We start from the raw sequence: 20,150 nt of genomic DNA, 5'->3' as shown, positions 1-20,150 counted from the left end.
ATATAAAAATAAATGTATATAGATTTTTAAGGAAAGGTTTAAGGATTTCAATGACACAGAATGAAATAAATGCTTAAGCATAAAATCTTAAATCAAGACTATTTGATATGATGTCAAAATTGAACTAAGTTGGTTCATTTTTAAATCAAGATTGAACTTCTACAAAAAATCAAAATCTCTCAATCTTGAAATGAATGATATCATTCTTGTTTTCAGAATAAAATAATCTCAAAATACAAGTAAAATAATAAAATGAAAATCTTATTTATATTAAGATACTAAAATATTAAGATGTTTTCAACAAATGATTCAACATTTTTTTTAGACCGAGAATTAAGATTTTGCATTCTTTTTTTTTAGCCAGATTTTTTTCTTTCTGTATAAATATCAACAATTCTTTGGACAATCAAACAAAAATAACATATGCAACGACATGGCCAACATCTAAATTCATTGACGTGGTGTTGTACGCCTTCTTGGCGTAATAAGATTTATCCAGTAAACTTTCTATTGACTTTCATCCTTGAAATTTTGTCTTATTAAATTTTTATTTCTAATTAGCTCTTTATACAGTCCATACCTCTTTTATAGAGTGGATATTTAATTATTTTAAGAAAATTTTTACCAACTACAAATTTAGCTTGGAATGAGTATAAGAAAACTGGGTTAATTAAAATTAATTAAAAAAGTAAATTCTAGAACTATATTACATTTTGAAAATACGTTTATGTTGTGATGAATAATAATAATTTTGATTTATGTTAAATGTGCATTCAAATGAAGACTAAATTGCATGCCTTTTTCACTCATTTGATCTCAGTCAGAAGCTTAAAAAGACAGTCAAATGAACTGTGCCAAACAGAAAGTTTCTCTTAGCAACGTTCAAATTAAATGTGTCAACATGAAAGAACAACTTCTCAACCCACAATATCTAAAATTGAGTATCAAAAATCCTTTTATTTATTTTCAAAACGTGCCACATGTTGTGCCACTGTGCATACACACAATTTGGTGGCACACTGCGGCGACCGCATGTAAATCACAAATACTCGTACTACCGTACAGGTTTCACTAGTGGACAGTAGGTTCCTGTGTTACTGTGGTTCGAACGAAGTGAATGACTGTTGAGTGGCTAGGTTCGCTTACCTCTTGACATTGCCGAGGAAGTCGACGGTGAGATTCTTGGCCGACGATGTGAACCAAGTGGCCGAGTGCAGCTCCAGCTGGGCGCGATAGCAATCGTATTTGATGTATTGTGTGCAATAGAGCGAATGCGATATCAGCTCTTGCAACATGTGCGGCGAGAACTCTCTGTAGCGTATGTTGAAACTAAAATCCGTTTCACGCGCCGAACGCACATCCACCTGACTGGGCAAATTGTGTTCCACAATGGTTTTCGTGGCATTCTCCAAGCTCTGAAAATCACATTTCACATGTGCGGGCGGAAAAACCCCGTTGCCATCGATATCAATGAGATATACATCGGATTTTGTGAATCCGAGTAAAGCCAACTCTTCGCAGGTCTTGCGATACTTTGTGAAATGACAATTTTTACCAATGTAACCCGTGTGCTTGCAATCGCATGTAACCCGATCGTCTTTAACAAAACATTTGCCACCATGCTCGCAGGTGTTCGGCCTCTTGCAGGGATCAATGTAGTTACAATTATCCAAAGCAACTTCACCCACAACTCTCTCTGTTTTGACCACATGTCGGGGCTCAATTAGATGGCCATTGATCTCGATATCGCGTATGCAGCCAACCAGGCCCATGGCAGCGGATTTGAGGCTGCTGCCAATGATCAGTTTGTCGCCAATGTTAAAGGTCAGACCAAACATTTGGCTCAGCGTGTGACGGTAGTCGACGGTGAAGCGTATCTCGCCCTGTTTGTAGTCGAGCTCGACGCTGTGCCAGGAAGTGGCGCGATTGATTTTAATGGTTGTCGAGTGCGTTACATTGTTGTTGACATCGGGTACGAGATCAAAGCTTAGCTTGTCCGAGCTTAGACGTATCTACAGTAAGAGAGAGATTGTGCAAGTTGCAGTTTGTGCAAAGAGTTGTCGGCGGGCATTTTGTAATTTCCGTTAGTTTTACATTTCCGGCGCACGTTATCGACAGTTACGATTCGAGGGTTTTTCGGGTTTTTATCGCGTCAACATCATCATTGTCGTTGTTGTTGTTGTTGTTATTGTTGTTGCCGGATGTTGCACGTCCAGCAAAAGCAGCAGCAGCAGGCAGCAGGTGGCAACCGTTTTTGTGTGGGGTTAGCGTGTTGCAACATAATAGTTTTGTCATCGACATCGCAAAGCGCAGCGCATGTAAAATATACACAGAAAAATACGTAAACTTTGTTAGCATTAAAATCTGCAAAATACTGTTTAAGTGTAACCGTGTGTGTGTGTGTGTGTTGGAAATAAATCAAAATTGCCAAATGTCCAACAATATGCTGCAGTCACTCCCCCAACAACTGCTGCATATATTTCAATTTTGAAATGCCTTTGTGCATTAAGCTCGCTTAAATCATATTACGCATACGCCGCGTACGCGCAATTTCGATTTACAATGCAACAACTGTTGGTCCTGTTAAATTGTTAGCCATTAATTTGCAACAACAACAACAAACAGCATTACAGTTTATACTATTTACACTGACTATGCAGATATGACACGTCCCAATTGCGAACTCTCCTTCTCCTTCTCTTTCCCTCTCTCCTATGGTGTTGGTCCATTTAAATTTATGAACGAGAAAATTGAATCAACTTTATAAGTTGGCGGTCGATTGCTCTAATAAATCGCATTTGCAGCCTAGCAGTCTTCATGCCTATTTCAATGACAGCACATCGAGCAATGCTTTTGCCAGCCACTGTTTAGTGTACACTCTCGATGCTATATTTATTTGCTTTTGCGCGAATTGTGGATTGCGCTTTTTCGCCTGATTTTTCGCTTATACAAAATGCCAAAATACTAAAATTTTATTGCATATTTCATTAGACTTTTGGCAGCGTGTTATACTATATATATTTTAAGGCAAATAGTAAACACATCCAACAGGAACGACGACAGCAAACTGAGCCGAGATCTGACAATATTTCACAATTGCGATTTTATACCCGCTAACCATAGGGTTAAAGGGTATTACAACTTTTTGAGAGAGAGCCATCTCCTTTGAAGTATATACATTCGTGATCAGTGCCAAAAGTCAAGATGATGTAGTCATGTCCGTCTGTCTGTCAGTCCGTCTTTCTGTTCGTCCGTATGAACACTTTTATCTCAGACTATATGAGATACAGATATAAATTTTTTTGACAGCACGCAAATTTAGTTTGTTTCAAACTTTCCACGCAATTCCATAAATATCGAATAACTAGCATAGTAGAATTTTTGTACATACAATAATAACTATTATTCACAATGGGTAGCCGGTATCTCACAGTCGAGCACACTCGTCTGTAGCTTTCTTACTTGTTTTGAAATGCGTTTTTATTTGTTTGTCGTTTTTGACTATTTCCACCATTTGTGCGCTGTCAATAAATTCGATTCGATTTTCGATTTTTGATTTGCGATTTATGCGGGCAATGCTCCCACTCCATTTTCTCTCACTCTCTCTCTCTCTTCCCATTTCTCTTCTTTCACCGACAAGTGTCAAACGCGTATGCGAATTGACAGTTTTGTGGTGGGCCATTGGGAAATTTATTAGTTTGCCAAACGCTGCGCTAAAACGCAGGTGGTAATTTTGTGGCCAGACCGGCAAATAGTTAATCAATAAATAAAATGCATATCCCTTTAACAAAACACAAAAAATAGAGCGCAAATTTACATACAACTTGTATCCAGTGTTTGCATATAAAGTATTTGTATTTTCAAAATCTACATTGACTCGTGAATTGTTAAAGTTATCGCCTTTGTCCTGAGCTGAGCTGAGCATATTTTATGCGCTTATCACAACATTTTGGCAATTTCAATTTGTGACGAAAAATATTATTAACATTTACTGGCATATGTGCAATCAATTTCGTATTAATTTTGCGACACAGACAAACAAACACTTGGACATAAATCGTCAGGCAATTTCAATAAGCCAAAAAGCCAAATGGAAAATTAAACGGCTTTCGTAGCATAAATATTCATTGCTATTACAACATTTTACGAGATGGCCAGCAATTTGTATTTCAATCTACATACAAAACTCCTACTTCTGTTTTTCCTCTCATTTCAGTTAAAAGTCTATTGACATTTGAATTTTGTTTTTGAATGAGAAGCATTAGGGGGAACGCTCAGACAGACAGAACGAAAGACAGACAGACTGCTGCCAAGGCAGCTCTAGCTTGCTTTGCAATCAAAAGCAAGAAAGTCAACAATAAAATGCAAATAAATATTGCAGCTACGCATACATATATGCATAGCTATATATGTATGTATGTTTATTTATCTGCATAGGTGTGTGTTTATTCCCTTAGTGTATTTCGAAAATGTCAAGTAACCAAATAAACGTTCCGAGTCCAGCACGTTTGTTTGTTTAAATATAGATAAATGCCACTGACATTTATTCAAACACACACACGGACACACACACATACTGGTGCAATTGCTGCATAATCAAGTGCATGAGTATGTGTGTGTGTATTTGCTTGTTTGTTGCAGCAATTGGAAAGGGAGCAAAGGGAGCTCGGATCCACAGTTGAGTGGCATTAAGCTGTTAAGGGCTATTTTTGTGTTCAGTCGCAACGCACTTTTATATGCAGCACAATCTAGATTGCGCAATCATAATAAATGCATAATACACATACAATATTATTACTTCTTTTTTCTGTTGCATCGGCATATCGCTTCAAATTGTTGCAGCAATGTGATAAATCTTCTATATGCAACTTTTGCGCACATAAAATCTGCTGCAAATAAAATAAAATGATTTTGCCATGTGAAACGGAGACAGCTCATAAGATATCACAAAACGCTGCAAATCAAAATTGCGTTTTATGAGTGCGCTGTGAAACAATTTCATTGGTGAAATCGTTAATCTTTGGAAAAGCTTTTAATAAACTAACCTCTTAATATTGCCTGCAACTGTGAAATACAATTTTATTCTGCATATTTATATATAATTATTTCAATATGAAATTTCATCGAAAATTAATTGAAACTAACGTTGAATGGAGTTTCACCCAACGAATATGCCAAATAATTTAATTGTAAATTATCCGTTAAAACTTGGTCGGCAAAATTTCGAAACAATTGCATTGATGAAGATTTGATTACCAAAATATTTATGAATTCTAAATTTAATATATTGTTTTTAAAACCTTTTTGACGAAAAATAATTTAATTATCTAATTAACACACGTTCAAAGGGTTTTGAAATAATAAACAACAATTTGGAGCCTCTTAATATTTTGTGCAATTTTAAATTACAATTTTATCAAAAGCTTTTAATTTATCCTGAAAATTCAATATTTATAAATAAACCTCTATCAATCTGTTTATAAAGTTTCATTTTGAAATTGTGTAAAATATTAATGGATTCAAAATTTTTTTAAAATAATATACTGCAATGATTATTAACTATGCAAATTATTATTATTACATTATTTTAACTATGCAAATAGCATTTTTCTTCAAAACTATCATTGCTTTACCTTCGAATTCATTTTGCGGAACGCAATCGATTCTGTTGCTCTGCTGCATTGTTGCCTGCTTAGTTCGTTCACACGCCCATCTGCACACTAGCACACACACACCCCCACCCACACACACACACAGGCACGCATACCAATGTACGTTTGATTTGCATTTCGCTTGGATCCCAAACATCATTTGCTTAGTCGTCTTAAGCACACGTTGACGTTGACGTCAACGTCTTTGCCTTGCTCTCTCTGCTCTGGAATGTCCAGCAACATTGCAATACTCACTCACACATAGACACACGCACAGGCAGACACGCCCACTCTGTCTGTGTCTGTGTGTGCAGTTCATAAGCTATAGAATATATGCTTGAATGCTTCAACGCACACACTTACCTCCCAGAAGCCATTTCCGGAACTGGTCGTGACGTCACTGTAGGCCAACACCGCGCCGGCTCGACTGCTGCGGAAATCGAATTTAATATTAAATTCTTCGGCATGATTTATGGGCCACCAAATGTGAGATGTCGCAAACGGATACGTAATGGGTATGACATTCACTTCATTCTCAAAGAACTCGGCCTCCAAAACGCCTGTCAAAAACGATGAGAAATTTTTTAAATGGCATGGGGTATACAATTTTATGTACTTCAAAATCGGAATCCTCAAAGAATTCTTAGAAAATTTCACCAGGAAACTAAGTAACTAAAAGCAATTTTAACTACCGCTGAGAAGTTCTAAAGTTAAGGAATTATAAAACAAAACAAATAAGAAAGATTCAGTCGAGTGTGCTCAACTGTGAAATACTTATTTTAAATGAAAGCAAAGCAGGGAAGTTTTTTGTTGAATATACCAAAATAGTATACCAAATAAATACTGAAATATGCTAAAGATACTGAATTTGGAATATCAACATACTTCTAAAAATATACCAAAATAATAATTAATGATCATATACCGTAAAAATACTGAAATATACTGGTTTTGGTATATCGAAATACTTCTTGATATGTACCAAAATAATATACCAAAATACTGAAATATACTGGAGATACTGTATATCGATATATACATACTTCTTAAAATATACCAAATTAATATTCAGAAAAAATTCCGAAATATTCTGACGATACTGTATTATGTATATCGAAATATTATAAAATTCAATATATGGTATATATATGGTATACCGAAGTCGTGATTCTAGGATTAAGCTTACGCTTACTGCATATTAGATTTTAAGGGATGAAAGAAATAAAAGTATTCATACGGACAGACAAACGGACATTGCTCGGCTGATAACGCTGATCAAGAATAGATAGAGCTTTTGGAGTTAGAGATGCCTCCTTCTGCCTGTCACATTTCCTGCCTTTATTGAAATTTTCTTAGATTTAATCTTAGATTCCGATTTTTATTACCGCTCTTACCATGATAATGCACCTTGGGATTGCCACGTTGCAGTTCGTATAAAATGGATATATCATTATAGTACACATACTTTAGGCTGCCCACGAAATTGTTGTGCGATATGAGACCCTTCTTCTTGTGGAGATCTGGACCGCCACCAAAGTAGATCTCCGGATCGAACAACAGATTGCCACTGGCAGTTGGCGGCAACTCCAAAATCTTCTGCTGATGATCGAGTATGATGCGCAATGTGCGCTGCTCATGCAATATCGTGAGATTATGCCAATAGCCACGTGTCAGATCATCTGTGAGTATGGTGGACATAACATTATCCCCGAAATCGATTTCCACATAAATCGATTGATTGCGTATCGCTGCGGCGATATATTGATGTTTCAGCGACTCTCCGCTGGCGTAGAACAAAGCTGAATCATCGAAATTGGTGCGAAACATCAAACTGATGCGGGTGGTGGAGGAGTGTACTCGATCCTTCCAGTCGTAGATGCGATACGAAACGTAGCTGGCACCGCGCAGTGTTATAATTGTGGCAGCTAAAAAATAATATTGATTTTAAGTATATTTTTTTTTTCTTATTTACATTTGCCATACTGCAATGCATTGTTGAATTTTCACAACAAAAATGTTTTGATTGCGAACATACATATAAAAAACATTGTATAGTAGTTTGCAGCGTTGCGTATTGTTTTTCATATATCCAATTTTTTATTGAATCGTTTGTGAATGTGAGTAGAGTTTCTCATATAATGAAGGCAGAGTTTTGAAATAAACTACAGAGTTATTGAAGTAAATAATGAAGTGAAAAAGGAAAACAGTTGGAATTTAGACTCAAAGAGTTTCATTTATAATTTCATTATTATTATTGCGCATTCATTTGTTAATAAATTATTGTCATCCTTTAAAATTGTATTTAGTTTATACATTATTTTGGAAAAATAATTATAAAGTCATCCAAAATGTCTGAGCAGAATCAAACAAAATTAATCTTTCATTACCTTTTCGACTTTTGCATTCTAAAAATTTAAACATTCAATAAATTCCGCATGTTATTTTTACGTACATTTAAATAATAATGTTTAATTCGTATACAATTTGTTATCATGAAATTAAAATTGAAACTTTTGAGAAATTTTTAAATACATTGCGGTAATGAATTGTAGCAAATTGTTGTCGCCTTCTTTCTTTTTATTTTAAATCACAAAATATATAAATAATCCAAAATTATAGAGTAGAATATTTTGAAGAAATTGTTTGAAATTTTTTTATAAACATGTTCTGCATTTTGTTGGCCAATAATTTGTTCGCGAAGACAATTGTTTTTAAAGTATTTTTTATATATTTGAGCACGGTTTGTTGTGAATTGTTATAAGCTGTCATAACTTTTTTGTATCTTAAAAATTAACTACATAATTGTGCAAAATTCTAAAGCAGAATCAAAATTTTCATTCATTCATACTTTACTCAATTCACACTCTCAAGAATTTTAAATTGTTCAGCATATTTTTGCATTAATTTTAATAAACATATTTAATTGCTCTGCAATTTGTTGGCCTTCTACTTTTTTTAATGAAATTGTTGAAAAAGTGAGAGCTTCAATATTTGAGCAATATATAAACACATCGACACGTATAAAACCATAAGTATAATCCATATCAATAGTTGTGTATAGTTTTTTACATGCAAACCTTTAAGCTCTCGCACTTTCTCACTTAATTCAACTGTTAGCATATTTGCACTTGGCTTCCATTTGCCGCGTTCGCAGCTTACCACAAAAACCCCGAGCAAATTTAAACAACTTTTCTGCGTACTACGAGTATTCTCTTCTTTTTCGTTTTTTTTTTTTTTTGGCCGCTATTTTATGCTCTGTGCTGCGGTATTGCGCTGCTCTGAGCTGTGCTGTGTTGCATTATCTGCATGGCACACAAAAAAAACGTCAAGAGGCGGCACAAAAATAGATTATATTGTTTGGACTATGACTGTGGACGGTAGCCTGTAGGCGTTTATGTGAAGTACGCTCACTTCTCTCTCGTTCTCTCTCTCTCTCTCACTTCTCTGTTTCCGTGTGGGAAAGTGCAAATCGTGTAACAGTTTCATTTTTTTTTTGCTTTGCTGCAGTGACAGCGAAATGCTGCTCGCTTATCTGACACATATTCTCCTCACACGTATGTGTATGTGTGTGTGTGTGGTGGGTGAGCGGCAGCCACGCCCAGTCAATAACACAGTGCAGGCATACTTCATAATTTGTTTTTTTTTTTTTATATAAACATAGATATATACAAACACACTTGCATTTTTGTTGGGAATTTCGAGTGCGCGAAATGGCCCCAAAAAGTATGCTACAGATTTGTTCAGTTTGCCCGCGAGAGGTGCATTTATATCGCATGCCTTCGAGGGACCAACCTCAGCTAAAGCAGACCACATTTGACAACAACAATGGGCTTTCTGGGCTTGCCACCCTTGGTGCCAAACTCGCGACACACCTCGAGCATTCGCATGCCACTTAGCACACGCCCGAAGATAACACGGCGCAGGGGCGTCACCGAAAGCTTCTTGAAGGTGATCGTATAGACGAGGGCACCTTTAGGGAAACGCTTCACATGCCTCCATGAATACGATAATAGGCCCTTTAGCTTTCGTGCATCCAAAGTGGAGCATCTGCTGTGATGATTTTCGAGTGCATCGCGCGCTTGCGGCTGCAGTTCACCGCGCATCCAAAGATCTGGAAAGATGTGCGTGAATTTGTGCGCCTGGACATCGTTGTCGGTGGCCAGACGCACAAATTCCAGTACAACTTCCGGACTCACTTCGGTGTACAGCTGTATGCAGATACGGCCAAGGAAGCGTTTTTGTCGCTCAGCCAAATCGAAATAGATTACGGGACGCAACAATTCCTTATCGGTATGCAATCGTTTATTGGGCTGAGGCAGCGGCATATAAGAGCTATACTTCTCCAGCACATCGACGGATGCATTGCTCTCCGGCCGATCATGTTCTGTCCAATGGAAGCGGGAGTTGCGTGAATCCACTTTGGATGTAGCCGTCAGCAATCGACAGCCTATAAGCTTATTCTCTCGCTTTAAAGCTTCCGCTTTCAAATCGAGACTTCGACGCTTTGGGGTCGCTATTATTGGAGTGCGATTGAAACAATCAATGGTGCCTTTAATGCGCTTAATCGCATTGATGCGATTCAAGAGCAACAGATTCTTGCGATATATATCTTGCATATCGATTAGATCATTGTATTTGTTTCTCACATGCACCGCTGTTCTGTGTATTTCCGGTGACAGACGCGACTGAATCGTCGTCAATCTGGCATGCTTTACATTCTGTCGCTTGATCTGTTCGCTACACAGTTCTTTAAGGCTGTGAAAGACGCGCAATGAAAGCACTTCACTGGCCTTGCTGCTGTTTCCATGCACCGCTTGCACCAGCTGCCTGAACTCATTGTAGCGTGGCAGCCGACTTTTGGGTAAATATTTTCTACTCAGGAGACTGTGACGCAACAATTCGTTGGCCAGCTTATTGGCTCGCATTGTGGCTACTCGCTCCGATGGCAAATGGAAAGTGAACTCCGAAAAATCCTTGGCACGCCAGCGTAACTCCTTCATCTTTGTAATTTGCCCAAGAGTAAACCAGAGTAAAATTCCACAAAACGAAAACTGTGTTAAAAGAAAAAGACTGTTGACACAGCCAACTATGATGCCGAAAGTGAAACTCTGACTGACAGCTGAAGAGGATTTTCAAAACGAGTGCAAACTTGAAGCTGCTTGAAGTGACCTTAATTAAGCACTCACTAATCAGACACATATCCTCGACTTGAGCAGTGTAATTTGAAAAATAGCTAATAGTAGCTGGCAGCTAGCAGTTGGCTGCTGGCAAATTTGCAACTCTATCAGAGACATGTCTGCCATTTCACTGTCAGCTCAGCTTGTGCATGAGTGTGAGTGAAGTGAACTCGCTCTCGACCACGTTTGACAGCAGCATGACCATCAGCAGCAGCAGCAGCATCAGAGTTCACTCTGATGTTGCAAGACCAAAAAATCTGGCAGTCTCTCTCTTTCATGGAATTTCATGGCTGGGCTAATGATTTTCACGCCGTTCGCATTCCGTTGACACATGAGCAGAATGAGTGTGCCACACACACACACACACACATAGACATCGAAAGGATGTCGTGCTACTATGCAGACAGTCAGTTGGTTGTCATTTTAGTTATTGCATTACAGAAGCATCTGCGTTTGATTATGTCGCACACATGCCATGTTCTCTCTACCTATGTCTCGTCTGTCGTCTCGTTTCGTCTCGTCTCTGGCTACGCTTTTAATGGCCTGACACTGTTTCCGTTGCAGCAGCAACAACCGAATTGTCGACAACTGCAACATGCAACTAACGACAACCGGTCCTCAGGGCTACTGCAACTGCCACAGCTACAGCCACTAGGTAAACGGTGGCAGCAAAGGGTCGCTGTAGGGTCGTCGAGTACATCTGTGCAATTTGCTTGCAACTTGCAGCCAACACGCTTCACCTCGCTCTCTCTTGTTCTCTCTCTTTCTGGTTCGTTATTGTGATCAGCGACTCACACACACACACACACTCACATACAACTCGGTGTGACGGCACCATTTGTCCTTGACAGACGCCATTTAGAGAGCGCATTTGCCAAAATGGCCGCCACATGCCGTTATAGCGTTACGTTAGCGAGCATTTCTGCAATTTGCAGCTGTCCATTGGCGTTTTGCCTCACGTCGAGCTCGCGCTTTCATTAGTTTTTGTTTTCGTTTTCGTTTTTGTTTTTGCTTTTATTACTCCACATTTTACAGTTGTTGTTTAATACGGCAAAACGAATTTTTAGCTACTCAGAAAGTGTGGGGCAAGCAGGATCGCGTTGTACCCTTTTGTTTAAAAGTTTAAGGTTTAATTATTGGTTTTACACTAGTCACTTCATAATAATAAGGGAATATTTCATGGTTTATTCAAACTGATCTTTATAAAGAAAAGAAAGAAAATCAATTATTTAATTTATAGTGTTACATCATAAAATTTACTTGTTATCGCTTTGAAAGATTGTAACTAATAAAGTCGCAACGTTATTTCTCAATAGTTTGTTTGCCAACTTTATCGCTTATCATGTCATATAATTATTATTAAGGCGTAGAAATAATTCACAATTTAATCTGATCAATAATCATTTAATTATCTCTTCATTTCATAGAAACCCTTAGCTTTAGATTCGCTATTTATTCAATAAATCAATATACTTGGATACAGAGAGAAAAAATCTAGATAGAAATAGATGACAAATAGATGAAAATGAGATTTTTAAGTTGAAGAAATCTTAAATCAAGTTTGTTATGTTAAATGTTAATTATTAGATTAAAAATATTTTGTTTTTAAATTAAAATATTATATTTCAATATTAAAATATTGAAATGAATATTGCTAATCGTGATTAAAAGACTTTTCGATCGTAAAGTCTCGAAACTATATTTTTAGATTGAAAAAATCTAAATGCAAGATTTAATTCTTCAATCATATTTCATTTTATTCGTGTATCTTAAATACTTTTTTTAAATCGTATATAATTATAAGCAAGATCTATACGTTTTCCTTTAATTTTATTGGTTTAACTATAAATTGGTCTTCATTTTTTTTATCGTTCTCAAAAATGTTCCCTTGAAAAACTATTACAGACACTATGAAATTAATATCATGTTCTAATTGTTATCATATTAAGATATTACCTTTATATAATCTTAGTGCTGTGTCATAATAATGATAGAAATATCGATCCTAATTTAATACTCGTTAAACCTATGTTTTGCCATTAAACACTTAATACATGATACAGAACCCTTTTGCCCTTCAAACAAAGCTCTCTAGCATGTAATTAACCCAAACTAGTTAAATAAATTAATAGTAACATTGTAATTATTGAAAAAGCATAATCAAAAAATACTGTGTAATTAAGTAAATGTCAGAGCTTAGTAGGCATTAGTTGATTTAGGGTTCAAGAAGGATATACAACTGTTGACCCAATCAAACTCTTTTTTGTTAAACCTATCACCCGCACCTTCTCCACTTTTTTTAGTTAATTGTGTCGGAACAGATTATTATTAATAGGATATTCGAGCATTAAGCTATGCAGGGTACACCCGCAGTCGTTTTTAATTGAACAATGTCAAAAACAACAGCAAAACAGAAAAAATAGCTAAACAAGCTGCTCAATTTTTAATGGTATTTGGCATTTTTAATGGTCTCGCGTGACTTAATTGGAATTATGGTGGCATGGAATTGGCTTTATGTCATTAACTAAATGCCTGACACAACAACGGATGTTGGATAAGTGGTAGAAGGTTAAGTGGGAAGCGGGGTGTAGGGAAAGAGGGGAGCTTGTAGTTTGGCATGCTAAAAAGGCCAGTTAGTATATATATTTTGAGCTCAACAAACTAATTTTGCGCACATTTTGCCCGGCAGTCAAAAAGTCAAACACTATTTTGCATAATTTATGGTCAGGTCATTAGCGTGTTTAAAACTGCAGGCAGTAAACATGGAGGAAGACAAGAGAGTGAGTGAGAGAGAGGAGGTCATTGGCTAACCGCAAGCAAACAAACATAGTTTATAATTAAAACAAAATGGCGCTGCCAGGCTCAACTCGTGAGCCCCAGGGCAAGCAAGACCTCCCTCTCACTTTGCCTCCTCCCTCTTGTCTGACCACACACACACAAACACAAACATAGATAGATGGATACTCACTGTAGATGTCGCAGTGCTCGCCCTCGTAGTGGGTGCCAAAGCAATCGCATGAGATGCCCGAGTAATGGTTGATGCAACGGGAGCCAACAAAACAGAGATTGTGCCGCGAATCGCACATGTCCGAGCAGCCTTCGTTGACATTCTCATGCTTGGTGGCAACGAGCGGTGCGATTGGCAGCAGATCGGAGGCAGCCTTGCCAGAGCTCAGCACCACATTGCGTATGCAGCCGACAAACGATTCCGTGATATATTTGACGCCATGCAGCTTCTCCTCCGACGAGAGGCCTGTGAATGTATGTGTGTTGAAATTGCAAAGTGTGGAATTGAAATTAGAAATGGTCGCAATTCTCAGTTTCGGTGGGGGGTTTTTTGAGGTTTGATGGGTTTGCCTAATAGTTGGTCAACATTTGGCAGAAAACAAACCCGCACACACACACACACACAAACAAGATTAATTAACACGAGAGAGAAATATTTGAAAGCGGATTTAAGCTTTTCGGTCCTCGGGATAGAAAGCCGGGGCAATGGGAAATGGGAAAATATAACATCATTTTGTTTACAGTTCGAAAGTTTTCATGGGTTGCGCTTTAAATATTGTTTAATTAAAAAAGTTACTGGTCCTGCTGAATTTTGTTGTTATTGTTGATGTTGTTATTGCTCTTTTTCCCCCAAAAACAAAACGAGTGGCGAATGGTGGTTGGGGGAAAGCGAAATTGTAAAGTTAGATTTATGTAGATGAGCAGACTTTTAGCTCTCGTAAGCTGCAGCTAGTAAGAGCATTTAAATAATAATTAAATTAATCTCTTTCTTTCGACAGTGTAATCAAAAGATTTTTGAGTACTGCTATTAACAATTAAAATGTGAATGAAGGGGGAATACTGTTTATTATACAATTTATAGATGCTCTCAAAAGTAAAATATAATTTGCCTTACAATAAAATGGTTGAGGCTCTGAAAATTGTATTTGTTCATATTATCGAAAATAATCTATAGTCATAGAAAAAATAAATTTTTAATATAAAATTTGATATTAATTGAAACGATGATTTTGTGCGCTGCTGTTTACAATTAAAATGCGAAAAAATAAGGAATAATGTTTACATTTAGCTGAAGCTTTTAAGACTGATAAAATCCACTTGATAATATAGTAGTTGAGGCTCAGAAAGAATTGAATTGTGCATATTATTAATTATTTTTGTGTTTAAAGTCGACAATAAGCCCACGATATTGACACCTGTATATAGGCATTATCTATGTTATATTTGGTATATTGATATAGAACTTTATTCAAAATATACCATAAAGTGCAAAATATACCAGATTGTCAGTGAAAGCTAATAAATCTTAGAGTTAAAAATGTCAAGTTCAAAATGTTTTGAGTTTTGCTATTTACATTTAAAATAGGAGTTAATCTAGAATAATTTTAACATTAAAATAAAGATTTTTAAAGTGACAAAAAACTATAAAAGTATTGACGTTATATTGCCGAAATCATTGTGAAAATATAATATAAGAGAATTATATCATGTGCATAACTTAGCACGCAAACAATATTCTTTGATTATTTTTCCGTTGACTATTTTAGAATTGGTGCCATAAATTGAATAATAATTGCATTCGATTTAAATCCCGTTCAATCGAAGTTACTTTTAATTCAATCACAAGTTTAGTGCATTGTGAAATTGTGCCCGTTTTATTTTAATAATTCCAAACAGCATCGAGTTAAATGCTACCAAATTTGATTTGTGTTTGAAGTTGAATCAATTGCATTTAGAACGTTAAAATATAAATTTGATTTAATTAATATCGATCAGTTATTGGAATTGTGTGAAATAATTGCTTTGACTTTTTTAAGTATTGTTTTTGCTGCCTTATCAACATTCAATCATTAAATGCAACAAAATTCTCTTGTTAAAGTCGAACTTTATTCTTAGTACTATTGAATTCTATTTCTTTGGTATCGCAGTATTATATTTTTGTCTATTCATGCCACTCGTCACTTTTCTCTATTGCTTTTGCTCCATAGTGCAATCAATGGTTCATTCGATGTGCACAATGTTAGGCGCTTCATATTCCGTCATCGAATTTAGTTCGTTCGTGTGCGCGTGTGTGTGTGTGTGCGTGCGGTTTTGCGAGCGTCAAATAATTAAATTTTCAAATAGCATACAAAAGCAGCTTTCAAAGTCACACACACACACACGCATACACACATACACACGTAGAGACTATACCTGTAAAGTGCGCACGAAATTCAATGGCAAATGAGCAAATGCAACTGTGTGTGAAGCATTCGTGTGTGTGTGTGCGTTGGGGAAATTCAATTTTCAATTTTCGTTTTCAGATTTGCCGTATCAATAGTTTGCTATACTTTTTATACCCGCTGCACATATAGAATAGAAGGGTATTATAACTTTGTGCATCCAGGAAATGTATGTAAGAGGCAGAAAAAGGCTTCTGAGTCTGGTATACTATAGTTTGTATTCTATAGTATATTTTGAATGTCAATATAGTGAAAATAGCCTTCCATATATTTTAGTATAGTTCCGGAATAAAATTTCAGTATATTTTAATAATAATACCAGACTGTTTTGCTTTTATTCAAAAGTATATTTTAAATGTGCTATGTCAATATACCAAATATACCTTTCGGTATATTTTTGTAGTTTTGTGGTATATTTATATAGTATATTTTAATATTGCATATAAGCATATTTTGAATGTAGTGGTATATCAATATACCAAATTTCGACATTTTTAGTATTTTTCAGTGGAAATATTTGGTTTATTGTAAGAATAATACCTCACTGTTTTACTTTCAAAATAGGGAGCGGGTATCTCAAAGTCGAGTACACTCCGCAGTAGCTTTCTCACTCGTTTTTTTGTTAGCTGTGCGCTTAGCTGCATGTGCTGCAGCAGCCTCAGCTTTAAGGCGGGCAGAAGAGGAGACAATTGATTTTGAGGGGGGGTGTGGGGCGTGATGGGGACAACAGACTCACCTCCGACCAGGACCACCGATGGCAGATTCGTGGAGACACCGTAGTTGTACTCGTGATTCAGACCTTTGAGATATACCTCCTCCTGACTATTGTCGACGCGTGCAATTAATCTTGCGCCATGGACATCGATGCGCACCTGTGTGCCAGAGACGAACGCGACAGTCAAGCAGGAGCATCGAAAACGATAGAGAGAGAGGGAAAGAGGGAGAGTTGATGTTGGGATGTGAAAGATATGGAGCATAAAACCAATAAACCAGCTAGCTAGCTTGCTAGTGAGCCACGCCCACTCACGTAGGCGGGACACGCACACTCACAGACAAATGATAAAAATTTATGAATTTATGCGTTTTGGCCCAGAGTTGAAGTTGCAAGCGCTGGGCGATAAATTGTTATTGTTCTTGTTGTTGTTGCTGTTGTTGTTGTTATTGTTACTCTTCTCATTGTTGTTGTCGTTGCTGGCAGTTGCATGAAAAATCTACGAAAATGAATTGCAACTGCTGTGCTCACCATTGCAGGGATCAGCTGAAATTCATTAGGAATTTGCGTGTTATTTATGAGTGCATCTCCATGCAGCAGTGTGTGAGTGAGGCAGATATAATAAACACATACACTGAAAAAAAACATTTCCTAAAATCACGAACATTTGTCGTAAAAATTGTGTACGTAAAATAAGACACGCTTAAGAACAAATTCTTAAAATTAAGAAAAATATCAAATTCTCGAAATAAGTCATAAAATATTACAAATTTTGGTAATCCATCGACAACTGAATGCAAATAATAAAATGATTAAATAATAAATAACAAATTAAATTTAAAAACTTTCCTTTTTAATTCTTAACTTAATTCTTAACTTATATAATATGTACTTGAAATCAAGATGTGTTTTCTAGCATTAAGATGCCACTTTTTACACCAAAATGCTTATTACTATGACTAAAATCTTAATTTTAGAATTTTTTTTCAGTGTAAAGTCAGTGAAAAAGAGAGAAAAAGCATCAATTCACATACATGTGCAGCTGTATGGGTGTGATTAGTAGTGGATATGTTTGTTTTAAATAGTATGAAAATACGCAACGATCTGCCTCTGTTGTTGTTATTGATGATGATGTTGTCCCTCCCTTCGCATCCTCTTTTCACTCGCCACCTGTCCAGCGGAGGTGAGTTAACAAAAGTTGAGCGTTCATAAATCAAACTGAACGCTTTGTTATAAAATTTTGATAAAGCGTTTTACACTAACCAACATGCACAAACATGCATACATACATGGACATGCACACAAACGTGCACGCACATGCAGACGCATTGCAATCTTGCTAATTGCTTGCTGAACGTATGTGCATGCTAATGTTGCCAATAACAACAACTACAACAAAATACATCAAGCAGCAGCAACATCGAAAACATGCTGGCCGACAAGTACATACGTATGCTCTGACAATTGATATACAACTATAATTGGAATAGTCGCACTATTGAATACCCTGTAAAGCTGCAACATGCCATAGTTGACACAGAAACTTTATAGTGCAACACTCAAAACTCTTTTGAACCTATTTTCTTTGTAACCTCAGAAGAAGTTTAAGTTTTATTGCCTTAAATTGTTACTTTGTATCGAAATGTTATGAAACTTTATATAAAGTCATAATTCATAACATAACATAATTCTGAAGAATCGTATTAATTCAAGGTAAACTTTTCAATTTTTGCGATACTCATACGAACCGTTGGGAAATGATTATTATTATTATTATTTGATAGAAATAACGAATTCAATTCTTTATTGCAATGGGATGAGCCAGAGCGACTAAGGCTTTCAGGGTAATGCGTTACTAGCACAGTCATTTGGAATTTGATACAAATTTCTAATAAGTTTTTAATTAACTTGGCTATGCTAAAGTTAGATATATTTTATTATGAGTGCAGCTCTTTTGCTGTGTAGTATTTTATTAAAATACCAATTTTTTATAATCCAAGCATTACTATATAAGTTTGTACTATACCAAATATTGAACAAATTCCCTGGGTTCCTTATGATCTTAAAAATAGACTTAAAGTAGATAAGTCAAAGATATGTAATTTTATATGTCAAATATATCTAGCTGTATCCTTTTTTCAATAAGCAAAATATAAGAAAATGTTGTTATGCAATTTTGATGAATCGTTTAAAAGTTGTGTTTTCGATGGATGAAGTGTAATAATGTATATACTTAGTGTTATTCTTGGAACATTTTTTTGTCAAATTACCAGATAAAAAATGTATGTGTTGCTACTCAAGCGTTTTAATGAAATGGTGGAAAAATAATAATACATTCTTAAGGGCAGAACTTATGGCCCATAAAACTAAATGGCTATAAATGTATAAAGCCAAGATTGGTTTTAGGGTCTTTTTCTATTGTACGATAAGATCTATAAATTCCAAAATCATTCTTAGCTTCAATTAAAGTGCTAATCAAGAGTTATAAGATTCAAATGTATTCAAAATAAATAAATGTTTTAGTAAATGTTTTTTTCACATTAAATAGTGTTGCAAGCAATATGTTTGCCATATTTAAGTTAATATAAATACAATTTAAAATATATGTATTTCAGGGTTAGTATGAAGTGTACGTATATTGTGAATGAGGATGCACTATACAGATAATCATAACATTCAGTAGGCATATATGGAAAGTAAATGCTGTAAACAGCATAACAAATTCAAAATGCCCATTACAATGGTAAAATAGCAACGCCGGTAATAGCAAAAGCACCAACAACAATGAGAACAGCAGCAATTACAGCAACAAAAAAGTTGGTCTTCAACTGCAGCAGGAAAAACTTGGTTGAAAAAGCTGAAAGTCAAAGGCAAAGCTGCCACTGCACTGGGGGATCGCCTAGTTAGGCGAGCGAATGTAAAGTGAAGTTTTGTGTGTGGAAGTGGAAGTGGAACTTGTGGGTACTTACCATAACACTGTGCCATTCATCTCGATTTAAACTCTCACCCACAGTGACACTCGTTGAATGCTTGCCAAAGACATGTACAACCTTTAGCTGACCCTTCTCGACAATCACATAGAGTGCATAGGGGTCCAAATTAATGCGATCCGGATTCTTAACGTTGTGATAGACGAGCAGGCCGTGCGGCAGTCGTGTGCGAAATTGAAATGAAATCTCACGGCAAAGTCTGCAAAAACCGAAAAAGTTAGAACGAGATAAATGGTTAGACAATGTGTGGAAGTGAGATGGCATTTGCTTTTGTGTGCCTGACAGACTTTTAAATTTATTTGTTCTCAGGCTCTCTCCAACTGTTGTCTGCCGGCGACAACATGAGTTACAATTAAAACTACAGCCCAAATTGCCAACAGCCTGGCCAAGAT

At 36.2% G+C, this 20,150-nt stretch overlaps 2 protein-coding genes across 8 annotated transcripts in view; both read right to left on the bottom strand.

Moving 5' to 3' along the window:
• The window catches only part of LOC117568603 (axotactin), a 100,764-nt gene that overhangs the window by 46,637 nt on the left and 33,977 nt on the right, over positions 1-20,150 (bottom strand). For all 7 annotated transcript variants that reach the window (XR_004572158.2, XM_034249355.2, XM_034249354.2 and 4 more), the window contains exons 4-9: positions 19,738-19,957; positions 16,793-16,928; positions 13,797-14,081; positions 7,046-7,576; positions 6,015-6,211; positions 1,147-2,012 (exon numbers count right to left, since the gene is read on the bottom strand). Coding sequence is in view for 6 of the 7 variants with exons in the window: in XM_034249355.2 (XP_034105246.1) it covers positions 1,147-2,012; positions 6,015-6,211; positions 7,046-7,576; positions 13,797-14,081; positions 16,793-16,928; positions 19,738-19,957 (2,235 nt within the window). In the remaining variant the exon portion in view is untranslated. The remainder of the gene's footprint in view (positions 1-1,146; positions 2,013-6,014; positions 6,212-7,045; positions 7,577-13,796; positions 14,082-16,792; positions 16,929-19,737; positions 19,958-20,150) is intronic.
• Positions 9,292-10,736, bottom strand: LOC117568606 (uncharacterized). The gene has a single exon (XM_034249367.2). It carries the CDS (start codon positions 10,649-10,651, stop codon positions 9,449-9,451), a length of 1,203 nt encoding a protein of 400 aa, XP_034105258.1. The 5' UTR covers positions 10,652-10,736; the 3' UTR covers positions 9,292-9,448.

This window comes from Drosophila albomicans, chromosome 3 (assembly GCF_009650485.2).
Source record: "Drosophila albomicans strain 15112-1751.03 chromosome 3, ASM965048v2, whole genome shotgun sequence".
Lineage (NCBI taxonomy): Eukaryota > Metazoa > Arthropoda > Insecta > Diptera > Drosophilidae > Drosophila > Drosophila albomicans.
The sequence above is the reverse complement of the archived record's forward strand: the minus strand, read 5'-3'. Positions and strand labels throughout refer to the sequence as shown.